This window comes from Zalophus californianus, chromosome 8 (genome assembly GCF_009762305.2).
Source record: "Zalophus californianus isolate mZalCal1 chromosome 8, mZalCal1.pri.v2, whole genome shotgun sequence".
NCBI lineage: Eukaryota > Metazoa > Chordata > Mammalia > Carnivora > Otariidae > Zalophus > Zalophus californianus.
This window is the reverse complement of record NC_045602.1, coordinates 117,948,383-117,969,882: the sequence shown is the minus strand read 5'-3', so window position 1 is coordinate 117,969,882 and position 21,500 is coordinate 117,948,383. Positions and strand designations below refer to the sequence as shown.

The 21,500-nt window shown below is 41.1% G+C and overlaps 1 protein-coding gene and 1 pseudogene across 8 annotated transcripts in view; one reads left to right on the top strand and one right to left on the bottom strand.

Moving 5' to 3' along the window:
* MROH8 (maestro heat like repeat family member 8) overlaps positions 1–21,500 on the top strand; it is a 61,826-nt gene that overhangs the window by 4,335 nt on the left and 35,991 nt on the right. For 7 of the 8 annotated variants that reach the window (XR_003524539.2, XR_003524541.2, XR_003524540.2 and 4 more), the window contains exons 2-8: positions 2,087–2,208; positions 4,505–4,650; positions 6,868–6,990; positions 14,289–14,368; positions 15,128–15,272; positions 18,232–18,327; positions 19,766–19,870. Coding sequence is in view for 5 of the 8 variants with exons in the window: in XM_027621102.2 (XP_027476903.1) it covers positions 2,087–2,208; positions 4,505–4,650; positions 6,868–6,990; positions 14,289–14,368; positions 15,128–15,272; positions 18,232–18,327; positions 19,766–19,870 (817 nt within the window). In the remaining 3 variants the exon portion in view is untranslated. Of the gene's footprint in view, positions 1–2,086; positions 2,209–4,504; positions 4,651–6,867; positions 6,991–14,288; positions 14,369–15,127; positions 15,273–18,231; positions 18,328–19,765; positions 19,871–21,500 lie in introns of those variants that run through there. The other variant, XM_027621105.2, reaches the window with a different exon arrangement.
* LOC113938855 lies at positions 179–299 on the bottom strand (annotated as a pseudogene).

The window sequence follows — 21,500 nt, the reverse complement described above, 5'->3', positions numbered from 1 at the left end:
CCCCAAAATTGTTTTATTTACGATTGACTAAATGAAAAAACAATATTTGTAAACATACATAAAGAAAAAAGAATGATACAGTGAAATTGTGTACTTGCCATCCCATTAAAAAACAGGGGCGCCTGGGTGGCTCAGTCAGTTAAGCATCCGACTTTTGATTTCAGCTCAGATCTTGCTCTCAGGATCGTGAGTTCAAGCCTCACGTTGGGCTCCACTCTGGGAGTAGAGCCTACTTAAAACAAATAAATAAATGACCATAACTTTTACACTTGATCTTAGCCAAAAGGCCGAGAAGTGATATAACCATAACTTTTAAGTTCTCTTTCTAGTCTTACCCATTCCATCCCCTTTCTCTCTGCTCAGAGATTCCCCTCCTGCAGGTTATAGGTTATATTGTTTCCTTGCTTTTCTTCACAGTTTTACTGTATATGTTTATAACTCCAAACAGTATTTGTTTACTTTTGCATATTTCTTAATTTTATACAAATGGAATTTACTATGTATTTTTTCTGTGACTTTCTTTTTTTTCTCAGTGTGGTAAGATTTATCTGCATTGCTGTGCATAGATAGAATTCATTCTAGTATATAGTACTTTATTGGATGAATTACCATAGTTTTTCTACTGTTGGTAGGCCATTGGGTGTCTCTAGTTTTTTGCTATGATGACTACTGCTGTGCAGATTCTTGCATGTATTCCTAATGCACATGGGTAAGAGTTTCATTGGAATACATTCCTAGGAGTGAAATAGTTTCATGGTATAGGCACATTTGCGACTTTACTAGATGATGCCAAATTATTTCCAAAATGGTTGTACCAATTTACACTGTAACTGTGACTTATGAGTTCTGTGCTCCACATCTTTGTCAATATATGCTATACATGCCAATGTAAAAAAAATTCAGGCAGTATAAAAGTTTAAAAACTAAATTTTTCTCTCAAAAATTCCACTCCACAGATGTTGGATTTGAATACCAAAAGTTTTTCTACACGTATCCCAACATTTGTGTGTGTCTAAGTGTCTGTATGTACACACACAGTTTACACAGATTGCTTGACAACTTGCTTTTTCATTCATTAATATATGCTAAACATCGGCAAATAGAGATTCACTCACTCGACCAATATTTATCGAGCATTACCATGTGCCAGGCATTTTAGTCTCTTAGAATACATTCATAAACAAAGTAGCCACAGATCTTTGCCTTCATGGAGCTTACATTTTAGCAGGAGGAAATAGATGATAAACAATTTCATAAATAGGTGAATGATATATTAGAAGGGATTGTGTGCTATAGGAACAGAAAAAGTAGGAAAAGGTAAGGGGAATTGGGGGAATTTGCCTTCATGGAGCTTACATTTTAGCAGGAAAAAATAGATGATAATATCATAAATAGATGAATAATATGTTAGGAGGGATTGTGTGCTATAAGAACAAGAAAAAGTAGGAAAGGGTATGGGGAATTGGGGGGTGTTCTAGTTTCTTTTAACAGCCGCATAGTATTTCTTACCTATCCATTCATGCCCCATGAGGCTGACAATATGCTAGGTGCTGGCAATTCAACCATGACCATGTAGACAAGGTTTCTCCCTTCATGGAGCCTATAGTCTGATGGGAGACAGTCAACAAACCCAAATGAACTTGATAATTGTAGGTAATGGTTAAATACTATGGGAAAAAATAAGAAAAGAACTGTGGGACTGGGGTGGGGAGAAGCTACCTAACCTAGACTGTGATCAGTAAATGCTTCTCTGAGAATGTGACATTTAAGCTTTCTCTCAAGTGATGAGACAGAAGCGATCCTAAAATACTAATATTTCTTGACAAACCATAAGAGACTCTTAACTATAGGAAACAAACTGAAGTTCGACAGAGGGGAGGTGGGTGGGGAGAAGCGGTAACTGGGTAATGGGCATTAAGGAGGGCACTTGACGTAATGAACACTGGGTGTTATATGCATCTGATGAATCACTAAATTCTACTTCTGAAACTAATAATATACTATATGTTAATTGATTTTAAATAAAATTAAATAAATAAATAAATAAATAAAATACTAATATTTCTGATCCCCTCTTCATTCCTAGGATCTGTAGTTGGGAAGAAGTAGTGATCCCCTGTGCTTCTGACAATGATTCAGGGAGTGTGGATTTGCAGCTGAGCAACTTAGAGAATATTAAAAAAGATCCAAGTAGCCTTGAACTTACAGGTAAAAGGGGGAAAAGTTTTTTTTTTTTTTTTTTGAAGGAAGGGAGGTGGAGAAAAGGGTTTCTCTGTTTGAGTCAAGCTGCTGGATGAGAGTCCTCAACTAGACTTTGACAATGAATTTGGTCCCTGAATTTAAGACCTTGGAAAATGGTTGGCACAATGAGATAAAATATATTAGTCTAGACATACAGGAAACTGAGATAGTTAATCCTACAGACTTGCACAGAGTCTAAGTGCTAGAAGGATTCTGAGAAGGGAAAGGTGGTTGGTTGTGGGTGGACCCTTGATTGGGCTATAAAATATATCTTTTCATTTATTCTACAAGCATTTACTGAGTACCGGTTGTTGAATATACAGCAATGAACAAGACCGACATGGTCCCTGCCCTCACAGAATTTGCTGAAAAGTACCAAAATAAGTAAACAGATATTAAATAAAGTAATTACAAATTGTAGTTAATACTATGAAAGAATTATACATGGGGCTGAGACAAAAAATAAGGGAGATGGGAACCTATTTTAAGCCATGGTTGTCAGAGAACACCTATCTAAGATGGTGCTGTTTAAACCTAAAGGAGGCCTCAAGGATATCAAAGAGCAACCCATGTGAGAAGTAGAGGAAAGAACATTCCAGATGGATATAATAGCATGTGTATGAGACAGGAAAGACTATTTGAGGAACACATTTCTCCATTTCTACACTCATTCAGCAAGCATTTATTGAAGTCCTACTATGCCGTAAACACAGATCTAGCTGCTGGAAATTTAGTAATGAACGGAGTAGACACAGTGTACTTGTAGATAAATGATTGGAACTCAGTTTAATATGGGTGATTGGGAGTGGGGGTAGGAAGCAAATATAAAGAGGTTTTTTAGCAGTTAGGTGGATACTTGGTCAAAATGAGCAAAGAGGAGATTCAAGAAAGGCATCCTGGAGCAGAGCCCTGAAGGATGAGTGGCAGTTAGTAGGCAAAGGAGGTAGGAGTAGGGAAGGTAGGGAAGAAGAAGGAGAATCATGTAGGGAGAAGCATGAGAGCTGAATGAGATAGGGCTTCTATTGCTTGAGAAGAATGTGACAGTGGGTGGCAGGAATTTGCAGAGGTTATAATTCAGGAGAGCAAAAAGTATACAGAAGTGGAGGGGTAGAAACCCTGATGATGGGTGTAAGAGGGATATAGTAAGACTGTTTCCCCAGTAGGAATAAAGAACTTGGTTTTGGAAAACAGAGGAGGTAAGGATGTAAAGCTATATGAAAGGGGAAATGATACCACCATAATCACTGTGACCAGCAAAGGAATAATATTTGCCACCACCTCCTTGGTGCTAGCTCTGTATCAACCAAACGAGGTAGGTTCTATTATCATCCCCATTTTGGAAATGAAGAAACAGACCCAGAAAAAGTAAGATCACACACAGTCACAATGCTAGAAAGAGGCAGAGCAAGGATCCAAGCCTAGGCAGACCAACTCCAGAGCCTATGCTCTTTTTTTTTTTTTTTTAAAGATTTATTTATTTGACAGTGAGAGACACAGCGAGGGAGGGGAACACAAGCAGGGGGGTTGGGAGAGGGAGAAGCAGGCCTCCCCGCGGAGCCGGGAGCCCAATGCAGGGCTTGATCCCAGGACCCTGGGATCATGACCTGAGCCGAAGGCAGACGCTTAACGACTGAGCCACCCAGGCGCCCCCAGAGCCTGTGCTCTTAATCAAAGTATATCCCAGGTCTGGAAGGAGGTCCCTCAAGCACCTACTGCAGCCTGGTCCAGTAGGAAGAGACCAGCAAGGGGCTTCTACTGTATTTTAAGCTCTTGTCACCACAGAGTCATAGTCATTTTGAATTTAATAATAATATCTACCATTAGGGCTTACTATGGATCACATACTTAGATAAGTCTTTTGTATTCATTACCTCACTTAATCCTTGTGATAACCCTGTTTTACAGGTGAAGAAACTAAGGTTCCAAGAGGCAAACTAACTTGATAAAGGTCATAAAACTTAATAAGGGGTAGAGCCAGGATTCAGATTAGTCTCAGACTGAGATGTAAAGTCCATGATCTTAACCACTCTGCTATAGCTCACTCTTAAAGGTTTTTGTAGCTTAGGAGGCCCGTAGAGAACACTGAATTTGTAATTGGGAAGACAGACTTGGAGAGTGGAAGAGACTTGGTCAAGGTTGCAGAGCAGATAGTAAGGGTGAGACCAGGTCACGTCTATCCTGACATCCAGTGGATCTCCCTGTTATGACTGTATAACTCTACGTAATACAGATATGTAATCTGCTGTGTTTCTTTCAGTATTAGACTCCAACATCTCTGACATCGCTGGACTCTCTCAGGAACCACTCACAGATAGCTTCAGATGCCTGACCCAAAAGGGCCCCCTCAGTGAGGCCATTGTTGAGAGGCTGATCCAATCTATCCAGGAGGTTTTTGATGGTGAGCTGCAGGTATGCACAAGCAATCATACTGAGTCATCCAACTTATTCCTCCATTTTAACAAATATTTTAAACATTTATGATTTCTTTATCATACAAATAATTGATATTATAGACTATAAAATATGTTTATATTTGTGTTTTTATAATAAACATTTATAAATTGTACTTATATTTATGCTTCTGTTTACAAAACTATAAAATCCCAATGAAAAGAAAGAAAAGGAGAAAAATGAGTCTTCCCTAATCCACTCTCCCAAGATAACTAATGTTAACATTTTTGTATATATATTTTCAGACTTTTTCTTCTGTACATACAAATGCATGTAATTATAGAAAAATAAACATCAGAGATGGTGGGAGGAAAGAAGTTTTCTAGGTAAATAGCTATGGATCTATATTACCCTGCTTAATACAGTATTCTGTTGTTTAGCAGAACATTCATTCATTCATTTATTCTGTGAGAGCACATGACAGAAGAATTTGTCTTAACCTGGGGGCAAGGGAAGGCATTTCTGAGGAAGGAACCCTGGAGATCAGATCTGAGAAATGAATAGGAGAAACTAAGAGAAGTTAGAATTGGAGGAAGTATTCCAGAAATAGGGCATCGTATGTGTAACAACCTTGAGGCAGAAAGGAGCAGAGCATGTTTGATGAACTCACAGAAGGCTGGTATGTTTAAATGATAGTGATGAAGGTGTTTGTCAACAGACACTTAGGTTATTTCCATATCTCCACTATTGTGAATAATGTTGCATTGAACTTGGGAGCGCAGAGATCTCTTTCAGATCCAGATTTCACTTCCTTTGACTATATATATATATATACACAGATGTTTCTAGTTTGGGAAAATTCATCAAACTTTACATTTTCTCTATGTATAATGCTAATAAAAAGTTTTTGGAAAAAAAGCACTTAAAGCCAGAATGTTGGTCTTCACTTTTGACTCAGACTTTTCTTTACACTTCATGTTAGCAGGGCTTTATAAAGCATTTCTTTGTAATTAATAAAGGGCTGGGATTGCTGCAGTGAATTGAAAGAAAAGAAAATCCATTCCCTGCCTTGACCTGAATCCACAACCAGGCGGGAAAATAGATGAATAAGACAAAATAAGTTTTGTCAGAGTATCACAAATGCCATGATAGCAATATATACATGAGTTTTATGGATACTCTTAGGAAGGGCACCCAATGCTGCTTCAGGAGAAAATGCATTTTTCTAGTCTTAAAGGATATACAGATTTTAGTAAGCAAAATAAGTGTAGAGAATTCAGAAGGCTCAAAGGCCCAGAACCAGAAAAGTGCAGCATAAAAGTTAATCTGTCTAAAGTTCAGAATGCTGCAGGGCAAGGAGGAGATGAATTTGAAGAGGTTAGCTGGGTTCACATTGGGAGGGCCTTGACCTCCATGGGTACTATTGAAAGATATTTTGATAGGGAGCTACCTGATCAAGTTTGCACTTAGTGAAGATGAATCTGGTGATAGCTAGGGGAATAGATTGGAGGGGAGCAAAACTGAAGCAGGGAAATTCAATGTTGATTGTTACACTAATGTAGATGAGAAAGAATTAGGCCATGAAGTCAGCTTCTGGCTGTATATATTGCTACTTGCTATCCAGAGAGCTTATACCAGTTTATACTATCTATAGGTTGTGAGGGAAAGATGAGAAGAAATTTTCCCAAGATTGTGGAATTATTGATGTCTTTTATTGTCTTCATACTTTTTTTTCAAAGTTTCTATGATAAATAGATAACTGCTTTTATAATGAGAAAAAGAATAATACAAAAGATTTTATTCTTCAAATAAGAACTTGCGTTTTAATAGGGAATCTTAAAGACTCAAAATAATCTTTAATGACATCAAGAGAGCTAGAAGTAACAGTCAAAGATAACCTTTAGGAAGTTTAATCAGACAGTAGTATATAGACAGGATGGGTAGGTGGGGAAGATAAAAGACTAAAGGTGGGGAGCACCATCATGGAGCAGTTAGTAATCTAGCATTTAATCTAGCTGAGAGGGAAAACAAAGTCCCAAACCCAGACAGAGCAAGTCGACAAGGAATTCCACATCTCTGTAATTTATTCATTCCTTATAATAAAAGACCTGAGACTAGATCGAATGAGATGTCAGATGTTTAGAACATTACAAGAAACTTCTCAAAAGCCCTCTACAATCATCAAATGAGATTATAATATATAGTTGTGCATTTATCATTTTTCTACAAATTCAGAGTGAACTTGAGAAGCTGACATTCCTACGATCTTTGTCTTCTCTCAGCCGAACTTTACCCTATGATGACACCACAGAATCATTCATTCACAGCCACATAGCAGATATTGTGTGTATCCTAAATGTAAGTATGGTGATCTTATCACAAATTATCAGGACCACACAAATTCAGTGACTTGACTAACAAATGTTTTAGTGGCTTCATATATATTACCAATTTCCTTGACCTCTTCTCATACCAGTATCTTTGCATGGAGGAGAAATACTCAGGAGTACTCCACAAATATAATTACCCTTGAAAACCAACTAAAAGATGAGTAGAGGGGTGCCTGGGTGGCTTAGCTGTTAAGCGTCTGCCTTTGGCTCCAGTCATGATCCCAGTGTGCTGGGATCGAGCCCCCGCGTCGGGCTCCCTGCTCGGTGGAAAGCCTGCTTCTCCCTCTCCCACTCCCCCTGCTGGTGTTCCCTTTCTCGCTGTGTCTCTCTCTGTCAAATAAATAAAAATCTTTAAAAAAATAAAAAAGATTATTAGAAATGAGACAGCATTTAAATTTCCCAGTAAGGACAATGCTGCATTCTCATTAATGAAGTCATAGTTATGAGGCAAACTCTATAATATTCAGTGCCCAGGTTCAGGTGCCAGTTCTGCCTCTTTTCAGCTGTTTGACTTTGGGAAGCTGTATAACTTAGTGCCGCAGCTTCCTCATCTACAGAATAAAAATAGCTGTATCTTTCACAGAGCTATTGAGAGTATTAAATAAGAAATAAACATAAGCCGGGGCGCCTGGGTGGCTCAGTCGGTTGAGTGACTGCCTTCGGCTCGGGTCGTGATCCTGGAGTCCCGGGATCGAGCCCCGCATCTGGCTTCCTGCTCAGCGGGGAGTCTGCTTCTCCCTCTGACCCTACCCCCTCTCATGTGCTCTCTCTCTCTCTCTCAAATGAATAAACAAATAAATCTTTAAAAAAAAAAAAGAAATAAACATAAGCCATGTAGTGTGATACCTAACACATAGTTTACATTTGATAAACATGGTTATATTCTTTTTATTGTATTTATACCCAACTCCAGCCGCAGTTTGCCGCTGTCTGATTCATTTATTGCCTTATTAGTGCCTGACCATTCCAGGCAGTGTCTGGGCTGCAAATTGAGGTTACAAAGATAAGACAGGATCCCTGTTCCTGAAGCCAAGCAAGGTGTAATCAAGTGTCACAGGGACTGTGACAAAAGTTTAAACAGTTATAGTAAGGGTACAGAGGAGTGAGTGAGAGGTTGATTCCATGTCAAAAGATCAGAAGGGCTTTACAAAGGAAGTGATGCACTTAAGCAAGTGTTTAACTTTTTGATGCTTTATTTTTCTTATCTGTGAAATGTCCCCTTCAGTTTCTCTGAAGCTTTAGAATTCTGAATCTGAGATTTCTTACACACCCCAGGAAAATGAGCAGTTTTTTTCCAACCCACAGATCTATAAGGCTGATTAGACCGATGATTAGTTTTCAGAATTGAAGGCTAACCAGCCAACAGGTTTGTTAAACAATAGACAATTATCAAGGATCTTCTATATCTAGAACACTGTGGTGCTTCAATAAAGAATGCAAATTTCCTGGAAGTGTTAATCCTTGCCCTCCAAGAGTTTACAGTCCATTTGGAAATGACCACCTCATAAATAGGTTGAAAACTATTCCAAATAATACATCAAAAAGAACAGAATGAGGGGTGCCTGGTTGGCTCAATCGGCTAAGCATCTGACTCTTGGTCTTGGCTCAGGTCATGATCTCAGGGTTGTGAGATCGAGCCCTGCGTCAGGCTCCGCTCTCAGTGAGGAGTCTGCTTGGGATTGTCTCTCTCCCTCTCCCTCTGACTCTCTCTCTCAAATAAGTCTTTAAAAAAAAATAACACTGCTTAAATCTAGCAAAAATTTTTTAAAAAGAAGAACAGAATGATATTTTGCCGATTTAAGGATGAATACAGCTCTCTACTTGGCTACACTCCACGGGAAGAAGGTTATAGGCAGCCATAGGAGCCGACCAAATGTCATGATTCCAAAATCTCACTTCCATAAGGATTGGCAGCAGTGAGCTGACACCTGGCTCAACCAGCCAGCTCAGAAGATCCACAAATGCAAGTCCCAAACAGCAAAAGTAAACTGAATTTCTCCATACTCTCCATCTAGATCTGCCCAACCATTAGTAAAATACCCACTTCAGGTATCAACCAAAATCTGAGCTAGCAGGTACAGCCTAGAGGTGTTAAAGTAGTTGGTGTCCGTGAGAGAATTGCATGGGTCATTGCATCGTTGGACAAGTCTACAAAGTCCCTGCAAGGTCATGTGCAGGGACTAAAAGAGTACAGCTTCCAACAGCCAGGAGGAGAGGCACTTCTGCTGAGTAATTGACAAGGAGTGGAAAGCCAGGGCCATTATAAAGAAGAATGGTAAGGCATTTGCCCGTCTTCTCATGACCCATGCCAATGCATGCCTCCTCAGTATCCAAATAAAAAAACCCAAAGAAGCTATGAACAGAATATGGAAAGGAAGGGGAAAAGATGTGTTATGACACTCCACCAAAGAAGATTTATAAATAAGCATATGCGAAGATGCTCCATCATTGTGATTAGGGAAAAGCAAATTAAAACCACAATGAGATCAAACTATACACCCACTAGAACACTTTCCATATGACCCTGCAATTCTACTCCTAGGTAAAATGAAGCATATGTAAAAAAAAAACATGTACACAAATGTCCATAGAAGCTCTATATGTAATAGCTAAACACTAGAAACAACCCAAATGTCCATCAACAGATGAATGGATAAATAAATTGTGGTATATCCTTATAATGGAATACTACCAAGCAGTAAAAAGGAATGAACACGGGTGCTTGGGTGGCTCAGTTGGTTAAGTGTCTGACTTGTTTCAGCTCAGGTCATGATCTCAGGGTCATGAGATCAAACCCTGCTGGGCTCTGCACTGATTGTGGAGCTTGCTTAAGATTCTCTCTCTCCCTCCGCCCCTCCACACTCCGACACTGCTTGCATGTACATACGCGCACCTGCACACTCTCTCTTTCTCTTAAAAAACAAACAAGGAATGAGCTATTGATACGTGCTACAACTTGAATGAATCTTAACATAATCATGCTGTGTGAAAGAAGCCAGACAAAGAAGATATAGATCATATGATTCTATTTAAATAAAATTACAGAAAATACAAACTTGTGTAAAGTGACATCAGATCAGTAGTTACCTGAAAATAGGAGTAGAATGGGGAGGAACAAGAATGAGAAATTACAAAATTTACACAAACAAACTTTTTGAAGTGATCCATATGTTTATTATCTTGTGGTGAATGCATACCTAAGTCAAAAATCTTCAAACTATACACTTTAAATATGTACGGTTTGTTGTGTGTCTTACCTCAAAGTCAAAAAAGCTATAAAAATTCTGTTGAGAACTTCAATAGAAAAGAAGAAATGCAATGGCAACTAGGATATGGAGTAAAGATGACAAGATTGGCATGAAATTAATCCAGATAGATCTCCTGATGTAAGCCTGGAAGGATGTGCTGGATTGGGTAGACAGAAGGGACCAGGGGGTAGGGGTTTGACTGGCAAATGACTACCTGGCTATGTCAAGGCAGAATGGCAGAGGAGGTGCTTTTTAGATGCTGTTGGTGCTCCACAGCAGACATGGGCACTAAGACCTGTGATTCTAGAATCTTAATGATGTCAGACTTGAGCTTGGGAGTCCACCCTAATTCTGCACCTGGGGTCCTCCACAAAATCCTACTACTACTGTGTTGTTTGGTAAATAAAGTTACACTCAGCATTGACCAGGCACTGGATCAGCTGAGCCATGAGGCAGGCAGTGGATGAGAATGACGTTTCAGGAAGACTCTTCAGTGTTATGGATAATAAATGCTGAAGGATTTCGGAGGATGGATAGTTCACAGTAGACTGAACTAACATGAGAAGACTGCCCATTTGTGTTGGTGAGAGTCTGAGCTCCCTGAAGCAGAACGGTGAGGAAGAAAGGGACTTATTTTAGGAATTAGAAGACACAGTTTCTAATTCCAGCGCTGTCAAGCACAACCTGTGTGATCTGAGACAAATCACTTAGCTTCTCTGAACCTCTAGCTCCACCTGGAAAATGGAGATAGTAATATCTGTCTGGCTTTCATTAAGGCCTTTGAGACAAAGTGTCTCATTTTGTTAAGATTGGTTAAGATTCAGAAGATGTGGTATATATACACAATGGAATATTATGCAGCCATCAAAAGGAATGAGATCTTGCCATTTGCAACGATGTGGATGGAACTGGAGAGTGTTATGCTGAGTGAAATAAGTCAATCAGAGAAAGACATGTATCATATGACCTCACTGATATGAGGAATTCTTAATCTCAGGAAAACAAACAGGGTTGCTGGAGTGGTAGGGAGGTGGGAGGGATGGGGTGGCTGGGTGATAGACATTAGGGAGGGTATGTGCTATGGTGAGCGCTGTGAATTGTGCAAGACTGTTGAATCACAGTTCTGTACCTCTGAAACAAATGCAATATATGTTAAGAAAAAAAAAGAAGATAGCAGGAGGGGAAGAATGAAGGGGAGTAAATCGGAGGGGGAGACGAACCATGAGAGACGATGGACTCTGAAAAACAAACTGAGGGTTCTAGAGGGGAGGGGGGTGGGGGGATGGGTTAGCCTGGTGATGGGTATTAAAGAGGGCACGTTCTGCGTGGAGCACTGGGTGTTATGCACAAACAATGAATCATGGAACACTACATCAAAAACTAATGGTGTAATGTATGGTGATTAACATAACAATAAAAAATTTAAAGATTAGTTAAGATTCTTCTTGGAGAGAGCAATAACAATCAACTCTGGCTCACTTAGTTAAAAAAAAAGAAAAAGCATGCTGGGATATCTCCCTTAGAATCTAAGCCTTTTAACAATCAAGCCTCCAGAAGAGTATATTCCAGGACAACTCCTGGGGTCTCAAAGGCGGGGTTGTTCTCCTATCACGATGACTCAGACCTTTAGCCGCTCCCAATCTGTGTCTGTTCCTCAAAAATTCTAGATTCTGGGAGAAAGAATCTGATTGGCCCAGACTGGGTCTCTTCTCCACTCCTTCATCAACTAGGCATGTTTGGGGGCAGCATCATATAGTAAGGGCGTGACTTCTGGGCATCCCTCTCTGTGTATTGGAAGCCATTCCCAAAGAAGGATGATTGCTGTAATCTGGATAGTCACCCCAAGAGGTTCCTACTACACAAATACTTGACAAACAAAAAATAGCCTCTCACTTCTGAATCTCCCATTGCAGTTAGCATAATTGTGATTAAATAATAAGCCTTTCATACCTAACTGATTGAAAAAAGGAATTGCAGGCCTGGTGGCTTAGCTAAGAGACACTGCCTTCATCCACATATGAGGTGAGTGGCTGTAGGGATGGAGAGTCCAGAACTGTGCAGCACAGACAGTGGCCATCATCATGATTGACTGGATGCGGGAAATGAATAAAGGAGAAAAGGAAATTGTAAGTCACCTCTTTTATGAGCCCTGGGAAAGAGCACCACTGACAGCAATTGAAGGCTGGGAAGGTGTGTCCTTTGGAGGAGGAAGATAATGAACTCACTTTTTAACACCAAATTGCCAGGATGTAGCCATGCTCTTAGTGGTGATGCCCGTGAGACAGCTAGATTTGGGGGAGTGGAGCCCTGAGAGGCTGAAGGCAGAGTCCTGTGCTTTGTCCCTTCCAGACTATAAAGCCACAAAATTAAGTGAGTTCCTTGAGGAAACAAGAAAGAGCATCAGGCCACCAGCAAGATCTGAGCAGAGTTGGAAAGTGAGAAAGAAAAGAGAAAAGTCAGGAAGGGGCAAGAGAGAGAACACAGTAATATTTATTGAGTGCCACCTCCTGGACACTAAGTTCCTGGTGAGTCTTTTTGGTAGCAGGAAAGAGGAAGCCACAAGAGGCTGCTGAAACACCAAAGGGGAGATTTGTTCTTAGGATAACTGAGCGTTCCCAGAATCTTGTAACCGGAAGAGCAACATGCTCCAAGAAGAGAATGAAGCCAGAAAAAAAAGCAAAAAACAAAAAAATCTGTCACATACTCAGAACTTTCTCTCCATCTCTCATCTTTGCTCCTTTGTATATACTTTGATTTCTCTCTCTCTCCCTCACCTCTCTTCCCAAAATTGGCTCTCTCTGTTACCTCGTCCACAGGGCACAGTGCTCCCAAATTTTAAATTTTCTCTTTTTAGTAGGCCAGCCGGAATAAGATCGAGGCTCTTGGTCTCAATTCCAGAGTGCTGAGAAAAAGAATCTACTCCTGTCTGGATAAGGTGTGGTTAGTGGGACAGAATGACTTAGCGGAAGCATGGCTGTGAGGTGCCCATTCTGTGACCCAGGGAATTATCCAGAGAGGCTGGGTAGACAGCCCAGGAAGGCTTCCACAACAACCATTTACATTTGCTCTTTATATTAACTCCCCGAGATTTATCTCTTTTCCCCCATACAGATCAGGAAACTCGGGCCCAGGGAAGTTAAATGCTACGTTCTGGGTCACAAGGGGAGAGAGAGGCACAGCCAGTGCCCAAACCCAGGTGCTGTCTAGCTCCAGAGCCTCTTTTTTCCTCTCTGTCACTCTACAGATTTTTCCAACAAAGCAAGGCAGCTTTCCAAACTCTGCCAATTTGGAATTTGGAAAGCTATTCCTTTTCTTGGACAAGTCACATACTAATATTAGACACTATAGTAGAGATTGCTGTTTGGTAGAAAGAGGAGTTAGGATGCCTAAACTGGAAATAATCACAAGTAGTAAAAATAATGAGTAACAGATGCTAAGAGTTCTCAAGGGCTACTAGGAATTATGAATTAGTTCATTAGTGTTCACAACCACCTTGGGATGGTAAACAGTACAGTTGCCTCACTTTACAAAGAGGAAACTGAGGTGCGGGGAGAGGGGCAGGGTAAATCACTTGTGTCTGCTCAAACAGCTAATAAGAGGCAGCGCCAGGCCTCAGGCTCTGGCTCCAGAGCATAAACTCCTGGCCTGACCACTGTTCTACTGTTGGTCCTGTGGAGCCAAGAGCAGGACCTAATGAAGTCCCTGCTGTGGTTCTTGCAGGCCATCTACATCTTTGATCGTCTAGCCCAAGGACTTGACACGTTCTCGACTCTGTTTTAAAGTTCTTGACCTCCGGGTGCCTGGGTGGCTCAGTCGTTGAAGCGTCTGCCTTCAGCTCAGGTCATGATCCCAGAGTCCTGGGATCGAGCCCCGCATCAGGCTCCCTGTTCCACGGGAAGCCTGCTTCTCCCTCTCCCACACCCCCTGCTGTGTTCCTTCTCTCACTGTGTCTCTCTCTGTCAAATAAATAAATAAAATCTTTAAAAATAATAATAAAGTTTTTGCCCCCTCATTGCAGATGCTGGTAGAAGAGGAGCCTGTGCATTCTCTCCTGAGCTCTGTGCGCCAGGAGGTCTTTGTTACCATCTCTGACCTCAGGTGACACCCACCTGCCCCCTGCCCCTTACACATGTCCTGCTTTCTCAGTCAGGGCCAAGACCAGAGCCAACTGACACGTTCCATACTTTTAACTTTTGCAAACTATATAGGGAAGGGGAAGCCAAATGCATATTTTCTGTGTAAGAAATTTGATTTCATATATGCCATCATCATATCTGAAAGACCTTATTGGAACCTCTTTGGAGTTCAGTTTTGTCCAAAGTATATTCAGTGGAAAGTTACTCTCGTGTGTGCTTCATGACAGTAGAGTTCCACAGTCCAAGAAATTTGGAAGGGCTGCCTGCTGTTTATCTTTCTTGGAGATTTGTATGGCACACTAACTTATTAAAGGCTCCAAGAAATCCTATTTAAAAGGATTTTTAACTTGGTTCCATCCACCATTCCTCTAACAAACATTCAGCAGAACATCCTTTGGAAAATCATGGTTTACATGTTAGACTATGGCAGGCTTTCCTCCGTGGTTAAACTGGAGGAAAGCCTGGAAGGATATCATTCCAGTACCCTCTTGGGAAGACAGGGAGGGACAGGGAACAAGGATGGAGGCTCTGAGCCGTGAAATTCTTCCTCCAGCCTTTTGTGAGATTTGTCTAAACAGGCTAACAAGCATGCCCTTTGTCTCTTCCACCAGAATTATACACCAACTAGTCCACTCATTCCCCCTGGGTTACTTCGACCCCTGCTTACCACTGTCAAATCAAAGTCTTCCCAGCTTACTATTCCTAAACTGTCTTTTCTTAGCTACCAAGGTGTCCACTTGCTATTTGGCTCTGAAGATCGAGCTGATTTATTCTGTCTTATTACAAAAAGTATAATCACTCTGCCCTCCGTAACGACTCTTATCCAGCTGCAGGAAATCATGCCAAGTGGGTCCTACAACACAGAGGTAACTCCTGCTTTGGTTTAATAACTTGCCATCCATAGGTCAGCTGATCATGGCCCTTTGAGAGTGCATTTGATTTTTTGGAACTAGCCAAGAATCATTTCAGCCAAGTCTGGTGAATAAAATAAGCAGTTAAATTAAATAGCTTTTCCCCCCTCTTTATTTTTTATTTTATTTTCTTCTTTTCTTTCCTTCTTTCCTTCCTTCCTTCCTTCCTTCCTTCCTTCCTTTCTTTTAGAGAGAGAGAGCACAAGAGGGAGAGGGAGAGAGAATCTCAAGCCGACTCTGCACTGAGCATGGAACCCAGTGTGGGGCTCAATCTCATGACCATGAGATCACAACCTGAGCTGAAACCAAGAGTCAGATGTCTAACCAACTGCACCACCCAGGCACCCCTCTCTCTTTATTTTTTTTTAAAGATTTTTACCTATTTGAGAGAGAGAACATGCACGCACAAAAGCGGGGGGAGGGGCAGAAGAAGAGGGACAAGCAGACTGTATACTGAGCCCAACATGGGGCTCCATCCCATGACCCTGTGATCATGACCTGAGCCCAAATCAAGAGTCAGATGCCTAACCGACTGAGCCACCCCCAGGTACCCCCTCTCTTTATTTTGTCTTCTTTCTTGTTCCCTTCATTCCTTCTTTCCTTGCTTTTGGCTTTAAAATAAGATGAGTGTTCATATACTAGGAGATTTTAGAGTTACCATATGCTAAGCATGATGAGAGGCAACAGAAATACAGCAGTATACTCTCTCATCTGGGGAGCTTATATCCTAGTGTAGAGATAAAACTGCTGATAAATATATCAGGTGGTAATAAGTGCTATGAAAAAAATAGAACAGGGGCGCCTGGGTGGCTCAGTTGATTAAGCATCTGACTCTTGATTTTGGCTCAGATCATGATCTCAGGGTCCTGGGATCCAGCCCTGTGTCAGGCTTCTGCTCATCATGGATATTCTCTCTCTCTGCCTCCCTCTGCCCCTCCCTCTGCTCACACGCACACTTTCTCTTTCTCTCTCAAAAAAATATTTAAAAAAATATTGAACAGGGAAAGAGGAGGATAAAGAGTACTGTGGTTGGGAGGCACAGGGGGGTTTACATAGGGTGGTCAGGGAAAGTCTTCCTGATGAGGTGACAGTTGCAAAGAGGAGCTGGATATCTCTGGAGGAGAAGCTTTCAAGCAGAAAGAAGGAAATGCAAGGGCCTTGATTTTCTTCTGCGGCTCGTAAGCTGGTTGGTAAAGCAGTTTCCAAAGGGGACTTTATTCCCTTCTGTTTCAAGATGTCAGAAAGAGTCACAAGTCAAATTTTAAACCTATCTTGATGACCCTAACTAATTTCCCAAATGTAGTTAGAATCAGTTAACTGAGTTCCCAGTAATGCTGAGATGTCCATTTAAAATGAATGTATTGTGGGGCACCTGGCTGGCTCAGTGGGTGGCACATGTGACTCTTGATCTATGGGTTGTAAGTTTGAGCCCCACGGTGGGTGTAGAGATTACTTAAAAATAAAATCTGAAAGAAAAGAAAAAGAAAATGAATATTTTGTTTCACCCCAGCTCACAAACTGCCTACCAGTACTTTTACACTGGTTCTGTGCCTTTGAGTAAAATCTCAAGATAAGAGCCTTAAAAGTGTGTATTGTACTTGGTGGAAATGCAAACTAGTGCAGCCACTCTGGAAAACAGTATGGAGGTTCCTCAAAAAGTTAAAAATAGGGCGCCTGGGTGGCTCAGTTGGTTAAGCGACTGCCTTCGGCTCAGGTCATGATCCTGGAGTCCCAGGATCGAGTCCCACATTGGACTCCCTGCTCAGCAGGGAGTCTGCTTCTCCCTCTGAACCTCCCCCCTCTTGTGCTCTCTCTCTCTCTCATTCTCTCTCGCTCAAATAAATAAATAAAATCTTTAAAAAAAGAACTACCCTATGATCCAGGAATTGTACTACTAGGTATTTACCCAAAGGAAACAAAAATACTAAATCAAAGGGATACATGCAACCTGATGTTTATAGCCGCACTATCATCAATGGCCAAATTATGGGAAGAGCCCACATGTTCGTTGACTGATGAATAGATAAAGAAGATGTGGTGTGGGGCGCCTGGGTGGCTCAGTCGTTAAGCAGCTAAGGTCATGATCCCAGAGTCCTGGGATCGAGCCCCACTTCAGGCTCCTTGCTCAGCAGGGAACCTGCTTTTCCCTCTCCCTCTGCCTGCTCCCCCTGCTTGTTTTCTCTCTCTGTCAAATAAATAAATAAATTCTTAAATAAAAAAAAGAAGATGGGGTGCATATATATATATATATATATATATATATATACACAATGAAATATTATTCAGCCATAAAAAAGGATGACATCTTCCCATTTACAAAGATGTGGATAGAGCTAGAGAGATATTATGCTAAGTGAAATAAGCCAGGCAGAGAAAGACAAATACCATATGATTTCACTCTTATGTGGAATTTAAGAAACAAAACAAATGAACATGGTGGGGAGAGAGAGGAAAACCAAGAAACAGATGCTTAACTATAGAGCCCCAGGTGTTGTATGTAAGTGATAAATCACTAAATTCTACACCTGGAAGTAATTTTACACTCTTAACTAACAGGAATTTATTTTTTAAACACCTTATTTTTGTTTTTAATTGTTTTAAAGATTTTACTTATTTATTTGACAGAAAGAGAGAGAGAGCACAAGCAGGGGAGCAGCAGAGGGAGAGGGAGAAGCAGGCTCTCTGCTGAGCAGGGAGCCTGATAATGGGGCTCAATCCCAGGACCCTGAGATCATGACCTGAGCCAAAGGCAGACGCTTAACTGACTGAGCCACCCAGGCGCCCCTAACTAACAGGAATTTAAATAAAAACTTGGAAAGAAGAAAAACTTCTGTGTAGAAGCAAAAAAAAAGTGTACAGTGTTAGGGAACTTCATGGTGGGGGTGGGGGCATCACTGATCCTGTGCCTTTTCAGTGTCTCTACAGGCAAACGTTTCAAGCATTCTCTGAGATGCTCCAGAGTTTGGTAGTAAAAGACCCACATTTGGAAAATCTTGACACCATTTTTAAGGTAAATAGGATATCAGAGAGAAGGGGAAACTATTTCTATTAACTGGTGAAAGTGGAAGAAGAAAATGTGGAAGGATTAAGTTTTAAGAGATAGCATAGGGGCACCTGGGTGGCAGAGTTGGTGAAGTGTCCGACTCTTGATTTCAGCTCGGGTCATGATCTTGGGGTTGTGAGATCAAGCCCTGTGTTGGGCTCCGCACTCAGTGGGGAGTCTGCTTAAGAGTCTCTCCCTCTCTCTCTGCCCCTCCCCCCACTTGCACACACTTCTCTCTCTCTAAAATAAATAAATATATCTTTAAAAAAAGAATAGCAAAGTAGTTGAGAGTATCAGCTATCAATTTTGCATCAGACTTGGCTTCAAATTCTGACTCTGTGCCATTCATGGGTTATAAATTCAGCAAAGAATATAATCTCTGAGAGTCTTATTTCTTCACTTTTAAATTGAGGTAATAATTATGGTGAATATTGAATAAATGGCCTTCAGTTAGTGGTTTAATGGTTACTATTATTATTCCTTAAATTCCTATTGCTTACTACCATAGAATGGTTTCAATCAGTGACCAGAGAATAGAGGCACCTCATGAGTGAGTGAATAGGCAGGTGCCTACCAGGCAGGATTCAAGGTCATTAATAACCGCCTGTCCCCACCTGTACCCATTCCAGCGTATGCCATTCTATCATTAGGGATTTGTTCATTGGAGCGCATTCACTGCAGTTCAAGCGTCTTACTCTCTTGTCCCTTTTTAAGATGCAGATATTCCAGAAAGGAATAACCCTTTAAACTATTATTAATCATCTGTGCCTAAGTGTAGATGGACATTTATCTTTGCCACAACTGACCTTAACATTATTTCTCATTCCTCTTCTATTTGTACATCAACACTCCAGCCAGATTGGGTTTCTCCCCTTTATCCAGTTGTACCTTGTACTTTCCTGTGTTGGCAGCTTAATTCAAGTTGTTTTTTCTACTGAAAATCCCACCTCTTTTTTTTTTCCTTTGGCCACATGGGGCCATAAAATGTCACCTTTTTTATGAAGCTCCTACTGGTGAATGTTATCGTCTCCAGGAATCCCTCCCTGACTGTTACAGGCAGATGCAATTTCTCCATCCTCAGAGTTTTTTAATAGCATGACATTAATTTTCTTTCCTTCCAAAGGAAGAGAATAGGATAAATAATTGAAGAAAGTGGGATGAAGGGAAAATAAATCTAGAAAGTAAGCGTCTTTGGAAGCCAGCCCACCTGATCCCAAATCTTTATACCTTATTTGCCTTCCCACCACTTTCATTTCCAACCCAAACTGGCTTATCATTTAGGAAGACGTTTTCGATATAGTAGTGACCTGTGAACCTTCTCTCTCCACATTTTGTTCAAAACAGAATAAAGGTGTTATCCCAAATCTTCCTGGTAAACCATTTAGGCTTCCTTTATTTTTCACAGCAAATGGACCCCTGGTTACAATCAACCAAAGACCATGAGCGGGAACGGGCCACAGCCAGCATGGCTCAAGTTCTAAAGTGCTTATCCAGACATCTCAGCCTGAAGGTAAGCAGCCCTTCAGTCACACAAGAAGAAGGATCCAAAGCCATCCTATTACTGCCTATTTCCCTCCAGTGTATGACCCTGAACTGGTGATTCAGTTGGTGCGCCATGTAATACCAAAGCACTTGGCATTATTCACATATCTGCCCCTCTAAAATTTGAGCAGTTTGAGGCTAGGTACTATGTTTATTAATCTTGCATCCCTGTTGCTTAACACAAGAGCTGGAACATAACAATATAGTAAATATTTCTGAATGAAGGAAGGAATAAATGTGACCTGAAAATATCTGAGGGTCCACAGTGACTTAGACTCTGTGCAGTGTTATATTTAAAGTAATAAAGCCCAGCAGCAAATGTAAATAAATCAATTTAAATATCTCCCAGCGGGTGCCTGGGTGGCTCAGTTGGTTAAGCGACTGCCTTCGGCTCAGGTCATGATCCTGGAGTCCCAGGATTGAGTCCCGCATCGGGCTCCCTGCTCAGCGGGGAGTCTGCTTCTCCCTCTGACCCTCCCCCCTCTCATGTGCTCTCTCGCTCTCTCTCTCTCATTCTGTGTCTCAAATAAATAAATAAAATCTTTAAAAATAAATAAATAAATAAATAAATAAATAAATATCTCCTAGCATCTCACAGAGAAAGGTTCTGTGGCTTCTCTTTTAAATCCTCTCATTTGGGGGCACCTGGGTGGCTCAGTCGTTAAGCATCTGCCTTCAGCTCAGGTCATGATCCCTGGGTCCTGGGATCGAGCCCCAAATCGGGTTCCCTGCTCCGCGGGAAGCCTGCTTCTCCCTCTCCCACTCCCCCTGCTCGTGTTCCCTCTCTCGCTGTGTCTTTCTCTGTCAAATAAATAAATAAAATCTTTAAAAAAAATCAATCAATCCTCTCATTTGTCTCTTTCACTCTCTCGCTTCTCAGTTCTTCTGAATGCTCCCCCATACCTTCTGAAAGGAGTTCCTCAAAAGTAAGATCCTCCTTCCTCTATCTACTCCTTTCTTCATCTGTGAATCTCTTTCCTCTTTCCTAGTAGATCTTCCAAGCACTAGAGCTTCTCCTGTTCTCCAGCCATCATTTCTCCAGTCTGCATAATAAGGCCTGGGAATTGGAAGAAAAGTTGGTGGGGTAGGAATTCTAGGTCCTAATGCTAATTTTCCTTAGGAGAATTTGTCCTTGATATGAATATTCTGACAGTCATGCTTATTAAAAGGATGGCATCCCACTAACTTTCTTGTTTCTCCCATTGGAAGTACATCCAAAGTTTTTTAAAAATTTTTTATTGTTATGTTAATCACCATACATTACATGATTAGTTTTGGATGTAGTGTTCCCTGATTCATTGTTTGTGCATAACACCCAGTGCTCCACGCAGAACATGCCCTCTTTAATACCCATCACCAGGCTAACCCATCCCCCCACCCCCCTCCCCTCTAGAACCCTCAGTTTGTTTTTCAGAGTCCATCATCTCTCATGGTTCGTCTCCCCCTCCGACTTACTCCCCTTCATTCTTCCCCTCCTGCTATCTTCTTCTTTTTTTTTTCTTAACATATATTGCATTATTTGTTTCAGAGGTACAGAACTGTGATTCAACAGTCTTGCACAATTCACAGCACTCGCCATAGCACATACCCTCCCCAAT